Source organism: Acipenser ruthenus, chromosome 39 (assembly GCF_902713425.1).
Source record: "Acipenser ruthenus chromosome 39, fAciRut3.2 maternal haplotype, whole genome shotgun sequence".
Taxonomy (NCBI): domain Eukaryota; kingdom Metazoa; phylum Chordata; class Actinopteri; order Acipenseriformes; family Acipenseridae; genus Acipenser; species Acipenser ruthenus.
In genome coordinates this window covers 10,879,198-10,899,869 of record NC_081227.1, presented here as the reverse complement: position 1 = coordinate 10,899,869, position 20,672 = coordinate 10,879,198, and the positions used below count along the sequence as shown (strand labels likewise).

The window sequence follows — 20,672 nt, the reverse complement described above, 5'->3', positions numbered from 1 at the left end:
AATTTACAATAATTAGAAACTGTAAAAAATGTGAGAAAATAAAAAAAAGGGGGGGGGAGAGAAGGACTTATTTCTTCTTGGCACGCATTTCAGCCAACCACTGCTCCACAGTTTTGCCCGAGGAAGCAGAGCAGAAGGCAACGTTGCCAAAGCAGCTGTGGCCGAACTCCTTCCGCTTTGGCTGTCCGCAGAGAGAACACAAGTTCTCTGCTCTCTTCCGCTCATACTTTCTCTTCCCGGTGTTGGCGCCCCTCTCCTCCTCCTCTGCCCTCTTCTTGTGTCGCCAGCTGGTGGTCCTGGGCACGGGAGGAGCAGGAGGAGCAGGAGCAGGAGCAGGAGCAGGAGCAGGAGCAGGAGCAGGAGCAGGAGCAGGAGCAGGAGCAGGAGCAGGAGCAGCAGCAGCAGCAGCAGCAGCAGCTGAAGAGGTGGAAGGAGATGAAGTGGGATGTGGTGCAGGGGTGGCCGAGGGGCCTAGGACTGCGGTCTGCGCTGTGGCCCCAGGGTGTTTCCGCTGCTTTGCCTGACCCGCAGTGTTTGGGGGGCATGGAAATACATACGGCTGGTGTCCGTATGTCATGCCCTCCTGTAGCAGCGGGCGCGGCTGCTGTTGAGGCTCTGGGTCCACTGCGCTGGCGCTAGGGGGTGCCACCCCCTGTTGAAGGACAGCGTGCTCCTGCCCCTTCTGCCGTTTGTTGTGCCTAAAACACAGCAAATGCATGACATTGTCAGTTTAATGTTTCAACAAAAACACAGTCACTTGTTTGTGGTAGTTGTGTAGATTATGTGCGTTTTTCTTTCAGCCTTTAACCTCAAACTGTATAGCGATTGAGATGTTGTCATTCTTAAAGGACATCTCAACACTATGCTTTTCGAGGTGTAATGTCATCAGTGTCCAGTCAAGAGACGAAACTTACCATTGAGAAAGGGTGTGCTGATTCAACTCGAACAGCTGGAGGGTGGTGTTCTCCATGAGCCTCGGGCTGCCCAGCACCAGCTCTCGGACTTTGGAGTAGTCGCCGAGGATAGACGCCCATCGGGAAGTCCTCACACCTTTGGACTTGGTGGGGGATGGGTGGAGGCGGCAGAGCTGGATGCAGATGGCCTCGACGAGTCTGCTCGTCTGTGGCCACTGGGCAGGTCCCGAGCCCTGTCCGAGCAGGCACCTGCAACCGAGCAACAGGAGTAAAAGTTTTAGTATCAATGGGTACATGTTTATTTTAGGGTTGTGTGTGTGTGTGTGTGTGTGTGTGTGTGTGTGTGTGTGTATGCACATTTTTTTTTCCTTTCTTTACTTTTGTACTACTGTAATGACATTACACATGAACTAACTCACCGTTTCAGGCTGTCCGTGCCTGGGGTAACAGAGGAGGTGGCCTTCGTTGCCTTGAATCGCCCCTGAATCAGCCTGTCCTGGTGACGGGCAGGGTAGGTGAGACGCTGCTTATCTGCCTTGGGGAGGAGACTCCACAGCTGAATCAGCTCATCTACCTTCTGCTCTGTCAGACAGGCCAAGCCACGCAGGCTCACCAGACTGCTGGCCAGGCGCTGGACGTGCTGGTACCCGGGGGCACCATCAGGTCCATATGACTCCTGGAAACAGAGAAATAAAATTGTACTTAGATGTGTATTAGCATAAATTATGGCTTTTGTGTAACAGCATGCAAAAAACAACTATGTTTAACATCTATGAATTAGTCTCACCTCAGGATCTCTCACAGGTGAACCAGCAGGAGTGAGAGCCCGAGGAGACGCCTGAGGAGACGGCCGCGGAGACGGCCGAGGAGACGTCCGGGGAGACGGCCGAGGAGACGCCTGGCGCTGGTGTTTCCGGGGCAACGAAGGCCACGAAACGTCGACCGGAACGACTGAGACTTGGGGCGCAGATGGCACTGCCAGCGGGTGAACGAGGCCAGTGATGGTGGGGTCCTCGACCTCGTCGTCCACGTCATCCTCAAACCCCTCATCCTCAACGTCCAGATCCTCATCTGCAGCCTCGTCCGGAGCGTCCGGATCCAAGTCGACGGCCTGCAGCACGCTGCCTGTCTGCGAGTACAGGTACTCAACTCCGATAAGCTCGCCTGGAAAGAAAAAAAAAAAAAAAAAAAAAGTGTAAGCAGCTTTATTGTTTTCGTAGTCAGTTACAAGCAGTTGACAAGTAAACGCTGGTACATACCTGTATACTCGCCAGGCTTGGTGAAATCCTCAACCAGACTGCAGCCAAGAAGTTTCTGGCTCAATCTGTTGAGGGCGTGCTGCAGGGAGCCACTGTAGCTGTGCAGGATCTGTCTTGGTCCCTCCACTGCAGCTGCGGCGCGGTCCTCATTCCACCTCACCAGCCCCTCCAGCAGGTACGCCTGAAAGTGCATGGCACTTGCACTGGTACCTGAAAAACACAAGAGAAACGCCCACTGTAATACTGAAAACTCACAAAAATGATGGAAATTTGCTCTCACGACACAGCTTCCCAAAACATACAGTACGCGTCAATATTGGTTATTTACCTGGGATGAAGCGGTTGAGGTGGAGATGGAAAGACTCCAAGGAAGTCGATCCGCGCGCGCAGCGGTAGACCGGAAGCGTCACGCCTCCCTTCTTGAGCTGCCCGATCTTGGTGTACAGCTGTACACCTGGGGGGTCCTGGATGCATTGGAGGTGACGTCTCTGCACCAGCCTGATGGCCTGGATGCGGTCGTGGTCCAGCAGCGGGATGCCCATCGTGTCCAGACCCTTCTCGCCGTCGAAGGTCTCAATCAGCTCCGCCAAGAGCCGTGCCGTCTCCTCCGCTCCCCGAGTCCGGCGGCGACAGTGGAGAGCCAGCTCCTTCTTGGAGATGCGGCGCGAGACCTCGGCGTCCGTCAGGCCGAACACCCGCCGCTTCCCCTCGAGCTCCGACCGCTTGGCCTCCATCAGCAGGGCAACGTCCTCCTCGGCCCACTGAAAGATGGAGGCAGACAGCCGCCCCATGAAGGTGCCGTACAGCTGGTGGCTCTCCGTGGTGCAGCCTGCTGCGAACCGGCGCATCAGGTGCCACACGTCGAGCCGGACAACCAGCTGGTCCCACTCCGGGAACATGGCAGCAGCCTTCGACACCCCGCCAAGGGAGCAGCAGTCGCGGTCCACGTAGAGGAGCTTAGGGGGAGCCTCGCCAGCTTTCTGGTACCGCTGCATCAGCCCGCTAGCCATGGGGAGCAGGCCCTCACCCTCGTGCGAGGTCAGCACGGACATGAGGACCTGCCCAAACTCGTTCCCCACGTTGGTGGACCAGGCAGCCGTGCCGGCAGCAGCACCCGCGAGCTTCTTTGTCACCTGAAAACGCATACAAAATCAACAGAATTTAGTGGTTTTTTTTGTTTTTGTTTTTTTAAAAACAATAATTTGGTGTGCAAATGTTCTGTGTAAATATGATGGGGTTAACAAATCGTTTTTACCTTCTTGGTCGAGTCAATTTTCAGGATGGACCCGAACGTGGAGGTGACCCTGGCCTTGACCTCTTCAAGCCGCGAGAGGACGTCGTAGCTGTACACTCTCAGCAGCCATCGGGGTCTGGGCACCGGCAGCATGGGAGGGGGTGCGATGATGTTAGGCTGCACGATGCCCTGGGCCAGGAAGGGCTCGAACTCGGCGAGGTACTGCAGGGACCGCTGCATCCAGGCCTCGCTGTGCTGTTCGCACAGCGTATTGTACAGCTGGGTGGCACTGTTTCCCAGAGTGCGCTCCCGCATCAGCCTCAGCACCCTCATGTCGCAAGACAGCCTGCAAGACACGGTTATTAAATGTGCATCATTTAACAGAAGTAACTAAATGTTTTCTTTTTTTTTTAATTAAAAAATAAAAAATAAAAAATAAAAAAAACACTTTACACTTACCGGTACGTGAGAATCGCCGGGAAGAGGCTCCGATGAGCTGGATCCAGCTGATTCAGCACATGACCGGACCAGCCAGCCACCTTCTTCTTGCACTGACGGCACTCCAGGTACTCCGTGGCCATGTCGTACCAACCGTCAATGCTCAAGACCCTCCGGACGGTCTTGTACAGCCCGGCGCCAGTCAGCTTGTGGCCGAGGCACTCGGGCTGGGTGCACGTCAGCTTGAATGCCCACATGCGGTATGGCATCCAGAGAAACAGAGGACGGCAGAAGAAGGGGCCTGGCGATGCCGGAGGCTGATTGTGGATCAGCCGGGGCTGGGGAGGGAACCACCACAGACGCAGGTCCGAGGTCAGCTCCAGCTTCCCAATCCTGTTCCTGATGAACAGTGCCCTGGCGATCCACTCATGCTGCTCCTTGGGCAGCGACTGCTTCCATGCTTCAGGAAGAAGCACCTGCAGGAAAAATAAAAACAAACATATATGCACATTATAACTGAACACATTTACAATGCAATACAGGGCACAAAGTTTGCGTTTACTTTTTCACACTTAGTTTGTGTAAAGAGAAGAAAAAAAAAAACGACATCTCACCTCAGCACTCTGTGCTGGTTGCGTTTGCGAAGGCTGCTTTGCCGGTTCAGCCGTTGGTTGGGAGCGCTGTTGGACATGAGGGAACTGTACAGGACCGGCTTGTAGAGCACACACACACACACACACACACACATAGATTTGACATGTTACTAATGATATACATGCACTATACACTAAAATGATCCAAGCAAGCAAGCAAGCAAGCACGCTGTAGTGATTTGCATTAAAATCTACTGTGCCACAAACTACAACACCACTAAAAACATGCAAGCAATCCACGAGTGCGTAATGTGAGAAAGGATGGAGGGGCAATCCGAGGTGGGAGAGGAGTCATTCGCATTGTGCAGGGCAGTCAGCCAGGAGAGTGAAAAAGGGCAGAGAGTGATGCGATTTTAATGTACAGTGAAGACACAGGGTCTGTCACCAAGACCTACCTTACCACGTTCAAGGAACTCAGTCGTTAGCTAATAAACACAGCAACACAAAACAAAAGAGTCATAAAATCATCTAAAAAATGAGTGTCTCAATACTGTACAATATGTGATTCTGACATTAAAATTGAGTATTATACTTACTGGGAGGGGCTACGTCGCAGATGGCAACCAGCTCCGTATCTGTGACCTCCTCCCAGAAGGCAGGCGAAGCTGGCTGGCGCTTGGACACCCCTGGAAAGTAGAAAAAAATAAATAATAATAATAAGCCATGTACATGATGAATGAGGAAATAATAGTGAAATTAAGTACAACACCTACCTTGAGCTGAAGGTGCACGAGGCACGACCTTCGGAGTCCTCGGACGCAAATGGAGGCTGCTCGCCAGTGGCGACCGCGCAGGGGTCGGGGACGGCTGCGAGGTCCCAGGCCGAGGGGAAGCAGGCCGAGAGGGCGCAAGTTGCGTGGGGACAGCCTGCGAAGACCCAGCCTGTGACGACGCTGGGGACCGGGACTCCTGGTCTCGCCGCAGGATGTATTTCTGCAACGCCTCCATCTGCGTTCCGGTTCGGGGTGTTTGACGCCGGAGCCATTTGACGTAGCTGCGAGACATCATACACAAAGTGTTAGATTTGTGTCTGAATTTTTGGTTACATAACAAAAAATAAGATGAATACTTGTGCAATACAAACCCTCTCTTCTCCTTGTCCGTAGCCTCATACAGATCCCTCCAGGCGAGGTCCTTGTGCACCCCAAAGGCCACAAGGCGCAGGTCCTCCTGACCGGGCTGGGAGGAGTGCAGCCAGGCTACGTCCTGTGCTCTCCGGTCCCTGACAGCCGAGGCAACATCAGGGAAAGCACAGGCGTAGCTGGTCAGGGCGTCCTTGTTCGCCATGTAGGGTGACATGGAGCTGTCACCCTCCCGCTCCCTCTGGTGGCTGGTCACCAGGGACACAGCGTAGCCCATGTCGTTTGCCAGGAGCCACTGGAAGGTTTGACCCCGGTACTTACCAAACTGCACGGTACTCTGGCTGAGGACCAGCATGCTGTTCCCGGGGTCACCTCCCTGCGACACGACATGGGCCACGGCATCGCTCCGGACCTCTTCCGGTGCCTTTGCCACAAAGCGCACAGTGGCCGCCTTAGTGGCAGCGGAGACACTGGCAGCTTCGGGCGTGTGCTGGAGGAGCAGGTCCTTGGACCCTGGCACCCTTCGAAAGGATGGGGTTGCTTCCATTGTTGATAACTGGAATACAACTTACATGTTACTACTTATTACTCTGAAGAACAAAGTTGATTAAGCTCATCTAGATATTTTCTGACATATGCATTCATTCTTTATAAATTACAATTTATTCAATGCAAGTACAGTTTGGAAAATAAATAAAGGGGGTGATGAATGTAGTAGTATTTCAGCTTTTAGGAATGTCAGTGTGTGGGAATAAAAAACAACTTAGTGTACCAGGGAGAGAGGCAGATAGATAAGTTCCTGCTTTTTGTAATTGTAACTACTACATTTGGTGACATTGTAAGGTGGTGTTTGAATTGGCTGAGTTTGTGTGTGATTAGTACCAGGTGAGTGGCTAAATTGATTAGCAGTTGATTTTGCTATTTGATTGGTTTCCACACAGTTTAGTTGGTTCTTTTGCCAAGCAGGGGTAACAACATTTATTCAAGCAGCTTATTTTAGCGCCAGCACGAAGCGCCAGCCAACAGAAGAGCCTCAACAAAAGAGCCGGGAGTCTAGCTGTGGGAGTCCAGCAAGGGGAGGCCTGCGCTGAGACGCTGTTCGACTAGATCCGAACCTCCCAGCGCTCTGGAAGAAGCCATCTACTAGTCAGGTCTGTATCCTCCACCCCACTGCTCCTACTGTGCCTTTTGTCTTGCTTGTCCTGCTATGACTGTCTCTCACATCCCTGTTCTGTCCTCCCGTCCTCGTCCTCTGCCCTCCCTCCGCTGTTGCTCCTCCAACCCCTCTAACCTCATTTCTCTGCCTCTCCCCCCCTCCCGCACACTCTCTGGTGCACTCTGGAACTGTCACTCTTCTGCTAACAAAGCTGATTTCATCTCTGCCTTTGCCTCCCACCTCTCGCTCGATTTCCTTGCTCTCACTGAAACCTGGCTGTCCCCTGATAACACTGTTACTCCTGCTGCCCTGTCCTCTCTCTACGTCCTGTCCCATACCCCGCGTCTCACCGGACGGGGAGGTGGGACGGGTCTTCTCCTCTCTCCCTCCTTACTCTTTTCTGTCCCCTCTGATCTCACCTCCCTCTCTGTCACTACCTTTGAATTTCATGCAGTCCAACTAACCTCTCCCTGTCAACTCCTGCTCATTGTTTTGTACCGCCCCCCTGGGCCTCTCACTCACTTTCTGGATGAACTCGACTATCTACTCTCCTCCCTCCCCTCTCTGTCTACCCCGACTGTCCTGTTGGGTGACTTCAACATCCATCTCTCCAACCCCAGCCACTCTGCTGGATTCCTCCCTCTCCTTCACTCCTTCGACTTCTGTCTCTCTCCGTCCCCTCCTACCCACAAAGCTGGCCGTCAACTGGACCTCACCTTCTCCAGGGCCTGCTGCCCCTCCAACCTCTCTGTCACCCCCCTGGACCTCTCTGATCACTATTTCATCTCTTTTTCTCTGTCCCTCCCCCCTCTCCCTGCTCCTCCTACCCCCACTGTCACCTCTCGCCGTAACCTCCGCTCTCTCTCCCCCTCTGTCCTTGCCTCCACTGCTCTCTCTCACCTCCCTCCTATCGACTCCTTTTCACAACTCTCCGTAGACTCTGCTACCTCCACCCTCTTCTCCTCACTCACCTCCTCCCTCGACTCCCTCTGTCCCCTCACCTCCCGACCCGCTCGCCCCTCCCCTCCCCATCCCTGGCTCTCCTCTGTGCTCCGCTCGGCAAGAATCACACTGCGATCTGCTGAAAAGAAATGGAAGAGAACCAAACTCCCTGCTGCCCTAGACCTTTACCGCACTCTTCTCTCCTCCTTCTCCTCTACTCTCTCCTCTGCTAAATGTGCTTATTTCCAATCTGTAATCCAAGCCTCCACTAACAACCCACGTAAACTATTCTCTACCTTCTCCTCCCTCCTAAACCCTCCCCCCCCTCCTCCTCCCTCCTCTATCTCCCCTGACGACTTTGCCTCCTTCTTCTCTTCTAAAATCTCAGATATCCGCAAACTCTTTAACACCTCTCCCTCCCCCGCACCCCCTCCTGCTCCAACCCCTACACCCACTACATCCCCTACTAACTCGCCCTCCCTCTCCACCTTCTTGCCCCTCTCAGACTCTGACCTCTCCTCCCTGCTCCAGGGTCACAAACCCACCACGTGTGCCTTGGACCCCCTCCCCACTCACCTCTTTCAAGCTGCTGCTCCTGCCCTACTCCCCTTCATCTCCTCCCTCCTCAACACCTCTCTACTTTCTGGCATCTTCCCCTCTGCCTTCAAAAAAGCCTCTATCACTCCCCTCCTCAAAAAACCTACCCTCGACCCCACCTCCCTCCAGAGCTACCGTCCTGTCTCCCTCCTACCCTTCCTCTCCAAAACCCTCGAGCGGACTGTACACCGCCAGCTCTCTGCTTTCCTGTCCAACCACTCTCTGCTTGACCCTCTCCAATCTGGCTTCCGCTCTGCTCACTCCACTGAAACCGCCCTTCTCTCTGTCACCAACTCACTTAAGTGTGCCCGAGCTGCCTCTCTCTCCTCTGTCCTAATTCTCCTCGACCTCTCTGCTGCCTTTGACACTGTTGATCACTCTATTCTACTATCATCTCTTGCTGACCTGGGGATCTCTGGCACTGCTCTGGCCTGGTTCTCCTCCTACCTCTCCAACCGCACTTACCAGGTAACCTGGCGTGGAGCAACCTCCACACCTCACCCTCTCTTAACTGGAGTCCCCCAAGGGTCAGTCTTGGGTCCTCTCCTGTTCTCTCTCTACACCCGCTCCCTGGGCCCCCTCATCGCATCCTATGGTTTCTCATACCATTTCTATGCTGATGATGCTCAGATTTTCCTCTCCTTCCCCACCTCTGACTCCACCATCTCCTCCCGTATCTCTACCTGTCTGTCTGCTATTTCCTCCTGGATGCACTCGCATCACCTCAAACTCAACCTCTCTAAATCTGACCTCCTTTTCTTTCCCTCCTCCTCCCCCTCCTCTGATCTCTCTATCTCTGTTCCTCTGGAATCTACCACACTCTCTCCCTCTTCCTCAGCTAAAAACCTTGGAGTCACCCTGGACCCCTGCCTCTCTTATTCCCAGCACATCTCCACTCTGGCACGCACTTGCAGATTCTTCCTGAGCAACATCCGAAGAATCCGACCCTTCCTCACCAACTATGCTACCCAGCTCCTGGTCCAGGCCCTGGTACTCTCCCGCCTAGACTACTGCAACTCCCTCCTGGCTGGCCTCCCTGCGTCCGCCACCCGTCCGCTCCAGCTCATCCAGAACTCTGCTGCTCGCCTGGTGTTCTCTCTACCTCGCTTTGCCCACGCTACTCCACTACTCCGCTCGCTCCACTGGCTCCCGATCACCGCTCGCATCCAGTTCAAGACTCTTGTACTAGCCTACAGATGCCTTGATCAGACTGCACCCAGCTACCTCCAGACCCTCATCTCTCCCTACACCCCCACTCGACCTCTCCGCTCCGCCTGCACTAGAAGACTGGCTCTACCTCCGCTACGCTCCCCTGCCTCCCGAGCCCGCTCCTTCTCCACCCTTGCTCCGCAGTGGTGGAACGACCTTCCTACAGATGTCAGGACTGCCCAGTCCCTGACCACATTCCGGCGCCTCCTTAAGACTCACCTCTTCAAACAGCACCTGTAGAACTCCTCTGTTGTATCCTGGGACACTATCACCCTTCATTTAAATATGCTTTATTTTGCTCTTATCTGCCCCCTATTTTACTGCATTTAATCCTGTACCTCAGAATATTGTAATCTCCCAAGTGTTTAATCTGTAGTATTTTGTACTTAATCATATCCTGATGTAACTATCACTACTTAATCATATCCTGATGTAACTTTCACTATTATCTGCTGTATTATTGAATTGTGGTTTGTCACACTTGAGAATTATTGTATTTCTTGTTCTTATTGTATGACTTATATTGTAACACTTGAATGTATTTGTATTTGCTTGCGATTGTAAGTCGCCCTGGATAAGGGCGTCTGCTAAGAAATAAATAATAATAATAATAATCACTAATAATAATGATGGCTGTAAACAGAGACACACACACACACACACACACACACATTAGCTACAATTCCTTTTACACCGAGATAGGCTTAGAGACGAGGCACTTATCTTTACCGTTGACTGTTAGATTTAAATTTGAAAGTACATTGGCCGCTGCGTGGCAGGGAATGACAGTAGTTAATATTATCATACCCTTGAGCAGTGTGAGTTTCACTTGGGATACCTGGACAGATACATACAACAATACACATAGCACAATACACACTTTAATACTAGCACAACAAAAGCTATACATTAATGAATGATGAACATTTTAATAGACACAATAATAGTATGCATAACTAAACACACTAAGCCAAATACACACACTCATAACACTGAGTGTATGCAGCATTAATAATAATAATAATAATAATAATAATAATAATAATAATAATAATAATAATAATAATAATAATAAACACATGCAGTAGAATTAATTTTAAATGGAGATATAAAGAGATAGCACTTTACCTTTCAAATAGTTAACAATCACTCTGAGAAGGCAAGAACAAATAAGTAGTTAATATTATAAAACGTTGCAATAGATAAAAAGCAAAAACTTACAAATACTAAACACTTGATCTCCACGAAATAGTATGCATAGCTAAATATGCAAAGCCCAATACACACGGTAATACTAGTACAACAAAAGCAATACACTGAATGATAAACGCTTGATCTCGACGAAATGCTAATAGCGCATAGCTAAACACAAAGCCGAATACTCGTGTTTTGCTGATGTTGTTTACTTTTTAAAATATTAACAATAATAATAATAATACATGGGAAAAATATGAATAAAATACTAAAAACAAACGCACAAAAGTCTACAGACCAGCGAAAACAATACAGCGTTGGCATTCGGCGAAAAAAAAAAACCACACGACACGACTAAATTAAAAGATTATACGGTCGACATACGTGGTCACAGTTGTAAAAAAAAAAATAGAAAAACAGCATTTAAATATGAATAAAAGAATCCAAACTGACCTCTCTCCGTCTGCAGGCAGCTGAGAATTAGTTGGGTTTTTTTTAAACGCCGCCCTTCCAAAGTTGGAACAGGCTCCGCGCGATTAAATTGGCCGCCCAATGTTGGAACAGCACTTTCCCATTGGTCCAATGTTGGAACAGCCCGTTTCTATTGGCCAAATGTTGAAAAAGGCCGTTTCTATTGGCCGAATGTTGGAACGGCCCGCTCCGATTGGCCGAAAATCGAAACGGGCCGCTCCGATTGGCCGCCAAAGTCGGCGCACTCCGGCTCCCTCCGCTCCGATTGGCCCAGAATGTTGGAACGCTGTGTTCCAACATTGCCCCGAAGATCGCGAGTCGTGAAGCGCAAGGATGACACGCAAATTCGTGAAGCGTTCCACATTTTGGTCTTTTTTGTCGTTGGGAATAGTACTGTACCTGCCTTGGAATAACTACCCTGGTAGAACCCGAAACATTGAAGCTGAACCTGAACCCCAATCCTAACCCAAGCCCAAAACCAAACCCAAACCCTAATTTGATTAGAGGAGCACCCTCAAAATGGAGCGAGGTAACCAGTGGTGTACCACAGGGATCAGTATTAGGACCTCTGCTATTCCTAATCCACGTTAATGATTTAGATTCTGGTATAGTAATGTCACAGGTGACAGTGAACTAGTTATTCCATGTAGTAAAACATTGGACTCCTTTGCATGGAGGATCTCAGTAAGCTACAGTGCACGGTTCATCAACTGATTCAGATTCATTTATGTTAAGTTTGCTACTGATGATGTGGAAAAGAACAGTAATTGAGTGCCCAAAAATATGAATCACAGTGAGTTTTGACCTCCTTTAGAATTCTGGATGGAGCGCATACCTTGCAAAATGACCCGGTGTGAACAAAAGGAAATATATAGAAGTAATATGTACAGCTAAACGTGTCCAAGTATCTTATAGGAATGAAGTCAGACCATGGAAATCCACACCTGTGCTGGAGAAACATTGGATCAAGGGACTTCTTGTGGAAACAACTAGAGCGAAACCTGGTACAGAAGCTGAATCCTGCTGGGAACACATGGATATGCTGGACATGTCCTAGGCGATTTCAAATATGGAATGTACTTTGACATAAAAATGAAGTGTTAGAGGTTTTTTGAAGGAAGGATAAAGAGGGAGTATCCATGTACCGCCAGCAGGTGGCTCTCTTGCTCCATGAAATAGGTCAGTCTACACATGTTTTTAATTAAGTACTTAGTAATCTCGGAATAAAAAAGCACCATTCCGGCTAAAAGTGAACGTTAATCACACCTACAAACAAGATAAGAAAGAGATTATTTACCACAAACGCTCTTTAGCCACTCGCTGCACATAGAGGCGCATCAGCTAAGCACCGTGCGTTCGTTAGGGCAGCACATATACTAAAATTGGAACGATACAGAGAAGATTAGCATGGCCCCAAATGGAAGGATGACACGCAAATTCGTGAAGCGTTCCACATTTTGGTCTTTTTTGTCGTTGGGAATAGTACTGTACCTGCCTTGGAATAACTACCCTGGTAGAACCCGAAACATTGAAGCTGAACCTGAACCCCAATCCTTATCCAAGCCCAAAACCAAACCCAAACCCTAATTTGATTAGAGGAGCACCCTCAAAATGGAGCGAGGTAACCAGTGGTGTACCACAGGGATCAGTATTAGGACCTCTGCTATTCCTAATCCACGTTAATGATTTAGATTCTGGTATAGTAATGTCACAGGTGACAGTGAACTAGTTATTCCATGTAGTAAAACATTGGACTCCTTTGCATGGAGGATCTCAGTAAGCTACAGTGCACGGTTCATCAACTGATTCAGATTCATTTATGTTAAGTTTGCTACTGATGATTAATTGAGTGCCCAAAAATATGAATCACAGTGAGTTTTGACCTCCTTTAGAATTCTGGATGGAGCGCATACCTTGCAAAATGACCCGGTGTGAACAAAAGGAAATATATAGAAGTAATATGTACAGCTAAACGTGTCCAAGTATCTTATAGGAATGAAGTCAGACCATGGAAATCCACACCTGTGCTGGAGAAACATTGGATCAAGGGACTTCTTGTGGAAACAACTAGAGCGAAACCTGGTACAGAAGCTGAATCCTGCTGGGAACACATGGATATGCTGGACATGTCCTAGGCGATTTCAAATATGGAATGTACTTTGACATAAAAATGAAGTGTTAGAGGTTTTTTGAAGGAAGGATAAAGAGGGAGTATCCATGTACCGCCAGCAGGTGGCTCTCTTGCTCCATGAAATAGGTCAGTCTACACATGTTTTTAATTAAGTACTTAGTAATCTCGGAATAAAAAAGCACCATTCCGGCTAAAAGTGAACGTTAATCACACCTACAAACAAGATAAGAAAGAGATTCTTTACCACAAATAAATGAACATTAAAACTGAACAGCCAAGGTCTTAAGAAAAAACCTGTCTCAGCTGGATTTTGTATGAACAAAGAACAGGGTCAAGCCTAGTTCAGTCATTATAAAAAATATAAGAGTTGAATGCAGTTATACTGGCCTGTATTTGGATTTAAATCTTAGAGGGATTCACCAAAGAAATAAAGTGATATTATAAATTCTAGCAGCAACTGTTAAACTGAAGTAAAATAATTAAGTTTTTCTTGAAATGCCACATTCATAGTTAAAAAGGTTCAGTGATAATTTACACTGTTTATAGTTTATAATGGTCAAAGACTAGTAATTAGACACAAAGGTATTGTAAATTAATAAAATAAATGATTAAAACCTTTTTTTAGACAGCATGGTATTTGAAACTAAAACTAATTATTTGATTTCATAAGATTAATAGTATGTTTTAAGTATTTGCTATAATAAGAAAACATATTATTTAAACTGACAAGTATTATTGCTTGTTCATGACTTTACTGTATTAATAAGAAGATTAAAAGCTGGAAGCAGTATTCGATTTAATTAAAAGGGAAAGTGGTACAGTTTATTTCTCCTTCTATTGAACAACAAGACCTCTAGACATTATGATATCCATTGAATTATAGAATTTTAAGGGTGTTGTGTTATGTTTTTGTGTTAAGTTTGTAATAATATACTATAATGTACCTTGTTGTTAATCCACTATACTATTGTCTAATGATGGTAGATGGAGTCCTTATAATGTGGTTCTTTGAAACTGCTCTATTGCTAAAAGGGGCCTCTCTCCTTATCCCGATGAACAGGCTGTAGAGAAAGGAGGGGGTCTTATTGCATTCTACGCTAGCAAAGCTGCAAGTCTTGTAGATTTGCAATTTAGGGTTTATGGAATTAGTGGTTTAGCACAGATAAGAATATATCTTGAAATAATATGCAAAAATGATGGCTTAACAGACATTGATAGGTCATAGATCTAAAAAAGTGTTTGCACAGACTTTGGCCTTGAAAAAACAAGAGACTCTGGAAAACTGCTTGGAATAGCATATTTAGAAGTCAGATACAGGTCAGAGCCTGGTTAGTGCATCTTTTAAGGGATAAATAATTCTAATGAAAACTATTACCACTTAAACTTAGTGAAACTAATTGACTTAAATACTGCACGAGACAATCTTTTGTCAAATCCTCTGTTAGACAATGGTATATGGACAATGGTATATGGAATTAAAACTGACTCATTAACAAAATGATGAAACAATATGAGGTTAAAAGAAACACATGCCTTTAATTTAGCAAAATATAATGAATTAGAAGATGATGTCACATATTAAGAACATCTCTCATATATAACACATATAAAAATAGTGTTTTGCATGCACATATAAACAGTAGTGTTTTTATATTATATTATAAACCAAGATCCTGGGAACTTTGGTTCACTTAACTTTTCAGATAAAGGAGGGGCTCGGAGGAAAACAAGGAATGAGATCATAGAGTTGGACAAATGTGAAGTTTTGAATTCATTCAGTACATGACACCTATTCATTCTGAAAAGTTAGCCCGGAACTTTTGAAAACCATTATTCGTAAAAGGGATAAGAGCTGTCTCACCAGATTAATGATTGGATTTAATTGAGGCGTCCCATGTATTCCAATGGGACGAAAAACCTATATAACTCCTAAGTAATTACAATGGAGTACCACACTCATCCCAGACAGAGTAAGGTGGTCCATCTTCTGCAAACTTTAAATACATCAGTCTGTCAATTTCTTGGGTGCTATATTAGTCATCTGGATATATTGCGGGTCAAGAGCGTAATAAAAATACCCCACAAGGAGTAGTAACATCTCTGTCCTCCTAACGTCTCCCCTGAGATAAGAGTGTATACTGAGCTAAATGGAACAGAGTACGTACAGAAATCTGAACCTACGGATTTTGTGACAGTAAGCAAACTTGTTAAATTTGCATATCTCCCAGCTGTCTCTCTGATGTATAGCTGTGCTCACTTCTTTATTAAACGTGAGTTTAAACTGTTATTATTATTATTATTATTAATATTATTACCTCTGACCGTATAACCTGGCATCCTTCACTCCTGTTCCTGGAAGAATGGCCTCCAGCTGAGGTAGTTTCATCAGTTATTTCTTGTAACTGTTTTTAAACTAGATGACCACTACATCGTGTCTAAAGGTATAATTGCAAGAACTGTGTAGTTCTGTATTCCTAATAATCATTGAGTGCAATTCTTAAACCCTAACTCTGACCCTAGCCCCGAGTATTAAGCCCCCTCCTCTGAGGTGTCAGTTGCATTCCGCGCTGTGATACGAAACGGGACCCTGGTCAACCTGCAAGTCTTTTGGTATGCTGGCCAATCCGGAGGGCTCAACATCATAGGTAACATGTCAGTATTTGCATATCTTTCCCAGCCGGTTTGAAGGTGCAGATGTGCAGACTTCTTTATTCAGCCGCTTTCTGCAAACGTGATATCCTCAGAGTTTGTAACCCTCTGCGTGTTGATTGTGGACAACCATGCATATACGCAGAGCAAATGGAAACAATTGGACTATGCTTGACACACCACAACACCAATCGCTCTTTAGCCACTCGCTGTACATAGAGGCGCGTATCAGGTAAGCACCGTGTGTTCGCTACGGCAGCACATATACTAAAATTGGAACGATACAGAGAAGATTAGCATGGCCCCTGCGCAAGGATGACACGCAAATTCGTGAAGCGTTCCACATTTTGGTCTTTTTTGTCGTTGGGAATAGTACTGTACCTGCCTTGGAATAACTACCCTGGTAGAACCCGAAACATTGAAGCTGAACCTGAACCCCAATCCTAACCCAAGCCCAAAACCAAACCCAAACCCTAATTTGATTAGAGGAGCACCCTCAAAATGGAGCGAGGTAACCAGTGGTGTACCACAGGGATCAGTATTAGGACCTCTGCTATTCCTAATCCACGTTAATGATTTAGATTCTGGTATAGTAATGTCACAGGTGACAGTGAACTAGTTATTCCATGTAGTAAAACATTGGACTCCTTTGCATGGAGGATCTCAGTAAGCTACAGTGCACGGTTCATCAACTGATTCAGATTCATTTATGTTAAGTTTGCTACTGATGATGTGGAAAAGAACAGTAATTGAGTGCCCAAAAATATGAATCACAGTGAGTTTTGACCTCCTTTAGAATTCTGGATGGAGCGCATACCTTGCAAAATGACCCGGTGTGAACAAAAGGAAATATATAGAAGTAATATGTACAGCTAAACGTGTCCAAGTATCTTATAGGAATGAAGTCAGACCATGGAAATCCACACCTGTGCTGGAGAAACATTGGATCAAGGGACTTCTTGTGGAAACAACTAGAGCGAAACCTGGTACAGAAGCTGAATCCTGCTGGGAACACATGGATATGCTGGACATGTCCTAGGCGATTTCAAATATGGAATGTACTTTGACATAAAAATGAAGTGTTAGAGGTTTTTTGAAGGAAGGATAAAGAGGGAGTATCCATGTACTGCCAGCAGGTGGCTCTCTTGCTCCATGAAATAGGTCAGTCTACACATGTTTTTAATTAAGTACTTAGTAATCTCGGAATAAAAAAGCACCATTCCGGCTAAAAGTGAACGTTAATCACACCTACAAACAAGATAAGAAAGAGATTCTTTACCACAAATAAATGAACATTAAAACTGAACAGCCAAGGTCTTAAGAAAAAACCTGTCTCAGCTGGATTTTGTATGAACAAAGAACAGGGTCAAGCCTAGTTCAGTCATTATAAAAAATATAAGAGTTGAATGCAGTTATACTGGCCTGTATTTGGATTTAAATCTTAGAGGGATTCACCAAAGAAATAAAGTGATATTATAAATTCTAGCAGCAACTGTTAAACTGAAGTAAAATAATTAAGTTTTTCTTGAAATGCCACATTCATAGTTAAAAAGGTTCAGTGATAATTTACACTGTTTATAGTTTATAATGGTCAAAGACTAGTAATTAGACACAAAGGTATTGTAAATTAATAAAATAAATGATTAAAACCTTTTTTTAGACAGCATGGTATTTGAAACTAAAACTAATTATTTGATTTCATAAGATTAATAGTATGTTTTAAGTATTTGCTATAATAAGAAAACATATTATTTAAACTGACAAGTATTATTGCTTGTTCATGACTTTACTGTATTAATAAGAAGATTAAAAGCTGGAAGCAGTATTCGATTTAATTAAAAGGGAAAGTGGTACAGTTTATTTCTCCTTCTATTGAACAACAAGACCTCTAGACATTATGATATCCATTGAATTATAGAATTTTAAGGGTGTTGTGTTATGTTTTTGTGTTAAGTTTGTAATAATATACTATAATGTACCTTGTTGTTAATCCACTATACTATTGTCTAATGATGGTAGATGGAGTCCTTATAATGTGGTTCTTTGAAACTGCTCTATTGCTAAAAGGGGCCTCTCTCCTTATCCCGATGAACAGGCTGTAGAGAAAGGAGGGGGTCTTATTGCATTCTACGCTAGCAAAGCTGCAAGTCTTGTAGATTTGCAATTTAGGGTTTATGGAATTAGTGGTTTAGCACAGATAAGAATATATCTTGAAATAATATGCAAAAATGATGGCTTAACAGACATTGATAGGTCATAGATCTAAAAAAGTGTTTGCACAGACTTTGGCCTTGAAAAAACAAGACTCTGGAAAACTGCTTGGAATAGCATATTTAGAAGTCAGATACAGGTCAGAGCCTGGTTAGTGCATCTTTTAAGGGATAAATAATTCTAATGAAAACTATTACCACTTAAACTTAGTGAAACTAATTGACTTAAATACTGCACGAGACAATCTTTTGTCAAATCCTCTGTTAGACAATGGTATATGGAATTAAAACTGACTCATTAACAAAATGATGAAACAATATGAGGTTAAAAGAAACACATGCCTTTAATTTAGCAAAATATAATGAATTAGAAGATGATGTCACATATTAAGAACATCTCTCATATATAACACATATAAAAATAGTGTTTTGCATGCACATATAAACAGTAGTGTTTTTATATTATATTATAAACCAAGATCCTGGGAACTTTGGTTCACTTAACTTTTCAGATAAAGGAGGGGCTCGGAGGAAAACAAGGAATGAGATCATAGAGTTGGACAAATGTGAAGTTTTGAATTCATTCAGTACATGACACCTATTCATTCTGAAAAGTTAGTCCGGAACTTTTGAAAACCATTATTCGTAAAAGGGATAAGAGCTGTCTCACCAGATTAATGATTGGATTTAATTGAGGCGTCCCATGTATTCCAATGGGACGAAAAACCTATATAACTCCTAAGTAATTACAATGGAGTACCACACTCATCCCAGACAGGGTAAGGTGGTCCATCTTCTGCAAACTTTAAATACATAAGTCTGTCAATTTCTTGGGTGCTATATTAGTCATCTGGATATATTGCGGGTCAAGAGCGTAATAAAAATACCCCACAAGGAGTAGTAACATCTCTGTCCTCCTAACGTCTCCCCTGAGATAAGAGTGTATACTGAGCTAAATGGAACAGAGTACGTACAGAAATCTGAACCTACGGATTTTGTGACAGTAAGCAAACTTGTTAAATTTGCATATCTCCCAGCTGTCTCTCTGATGTATAGCTGTGCTCACTTCTTTATTAAACGTGAGTTTAAACTGTTATTATTATTATTATTATTAATATTATTACCTCTGACCGTATAACCTGGCATCATTCACTCCTGTTCCTGGAAGAATGGCCTCCAGCTGAGGTAGTTTCATCAGTAATTTCTTGTAACTGTTTTTAAACTAGATGACCACTACATCATGTCTAAAGGTATAATTGCAAGAACTGTGTAGTTCTGTATTCCTAATAATCATTGAGTGCAATTATTAAACCCTAACTCTGACCCTAGCCCCGAGTATTAAGCCCCCTCCTCTGAGGTGTCAGTTGCATTCCGCGCTGTGATACGAAACGGGACCCTGGTCAACCTGCAAGTCTTTTGGTATGCTGGCCAATCCGGAGGGCTCAACATCATAGGTAACATGTCAGTATTTGCATATCTTTCCCAGCCGGTTTGAAGGTGCAGATGTGCAGACTTCTTTATTCAGCCACTTTCTGCAAACGTGATATCCTCAGAGTTTGTAACCCTCTGCGTGTTGATTGTGGACAACCATGCATATACGCAGAGCAAATGGAAACAATTGGACTATGCTTGACACACCACAAGACCAATCGCTCTTTAGCCACTCGCTGCACATAGAGGCGCATCAGCTAAGCACCGTGCGTTCGTTAGGGCAGCACATATACTAAAATTGGAACGATACAGAGAAGATTAGCATGGCCCCAAATGGAGATTAGATAAAGGGGTATTCAGAACAGAAAATAGGAGGGTCTGGACCAGCTTCCCAGTAATGTTTTTGAAGCTGACACCCAGGGATCCTTCAAGAAGCTGCATGATGAGATTCTGGGGTCAATAAGCTACTAACAACCTATCGAGCAAGATGGGCTGAATGGCCTCCTCTCGTTTGTAAACTTTCTTATGTTCTTATGTTCTTAACACTAACCCCGGCTATTAAGCCTATCTCCTTCTGAGGTGCAGTAACATTCTGCACCAACAGAGGGGGTGGGACCCTGGTCAACCTTCTACGTAACGGGTCAGTATTTGCATATCTCCCAGCTGTCTCTCTGATGTATAGCTGTGCTCACTTCTTTATTAAACGTGAGTTTAAACTGTTATTCTTATTATTAATAATATTATTACCTCTGACCGTATAACCTGGCATCCTTCACTCCTGTTCCTGGAAGAATGGCCTCCAGCTGAGGTAGTTTCATCAGTTATTTCTTGTAACTGTTTTTAAACTAGATGACCACTACATCGTGTCTAAAGGTATAATTGCAAGAACTGTGTAGTTCTGTATTCCTAATAATCATTGAGTGCAATTATTAAACCCTAACTCTGACCCTAGCCCCGAGTATTAAGCCCCCTCCTCTGAGGTGTCAGTTGCATTCCACGCTGTGATACGAAATGGGACCCTGGTCAACCTGCAAGTCTTTTGGTATGCTGGCCAATCCGGAGGGCTCAACATCATAGGTAACATGTCAGTATTTGCATATCT

The 20,672-nt window shown here is 45.4% G+C and overlaps 1 protein-coding gene, 1 long non-coding RNA gene, 2 other non-coding genes and 1 pseudogene across 4 annotated transcripts; 3 read left to right on the top strand and 2 right to left on the bottom strand.

Moving 5' to 3' along the window:
- Positions 1-221: 221 nt before the first annotated feature.
- Positions 222-4,102, bottom strand: LOC131707245 (uncharacterized). Its single transcript, XM_059009518.1, has 9 exons — positions 3,867-4,102; positions 3,429-3,753; positions 2,502-3,306; positions 2,174-2,383; positions 1,702-2,078; positions 1,334-1,590; positions 915-1,163; positions 455-698; positions 222-296 (listed from the first exon to the last, which is right to left on the bottom strand). Exons 1-9 carry the CDS (start codon positions 4,100-4,102, stop codon positions 222-224), a joined length of 2,778 nt encoding a protein of 925 aa, XP_058865501.1.
- Positions 4,103-4,167: 65 nt separating this feature from the next.
- LOC131707351 (uncharacterized) lies at positions 4,168-5,245 on the bottom strand. The gene is made up of 5 exons (XR_009311142.1): positions 5,212-5,245; positions 5,035-5,124; positions 4,894-4,923; positions 4,460-4,557; positions 4,168-4,321 (listed from the first exon to the last, which is right to left on the bottom strand). It is a non-coding gene; the product is annotated as an uncharacterized LOC131707351 (long non-coding RNA).
- A 7,254-nt stretch (positions 5,246-12,499) lies between these two features.
- On the top strand, positions 12,500-12,609 carry LOC131707369 (U6 spliceosomal RNA). Its single transcript, XR_009311161.1, has one exon. It is a non-coding gene; the product is annotated as a U6 spliceosomal RNA (small nuclear RNA).
- A 3,563-nt stretch (positions 12,610-16,172) lies between these two features.
- LOC131707453 (U6 spliceosomal RNA) lies at positions 16,173-16,279 on the top strand. The gene has a single exon (XR_009311186.1). It is a non-coding gene; the product is annotated as a U6 spliceosomal RNA (small nuclear RNA).
- Positions 16,280-19,836: 3,557 nt separating this feature from the next.
- Positions 19,837-19,901, top strand: LOC131707419 (U6 spliceosomal RNA; annotated as a pseudogene).
- Positions 19,902-20,672: the final 771 nt, after the last annotated feature.

What these genes read in the sequence shown, in the direction of transcription:
- LOC131707245 (XM_059009518.1), bottom strand. Translation starts at nt 4,102, where the DNA reads ATGTGGGCATTCAAGCTGACGTGCACCCAGCCCGAGTGCCTCGGCCAC. An exon ending in CAAGCCTGGCGAGTATACAG is followed by an intron (nt 2,079 to 2,173) that starts GTATGTACCAGC and finishes TTTTCTTTCCAG; the next exon opens with GCGAGCTTATCGGAGTTGAG. An exon ending in GGCACGGACAGCCTGAAACG is followed by an intron (nt 1,164 to 1,333) that starts GTGAGTTAGTTC and finishes GCTCGGTTGCAG; the next exon opens with GTGCCTGCTCGGACAGGGCT.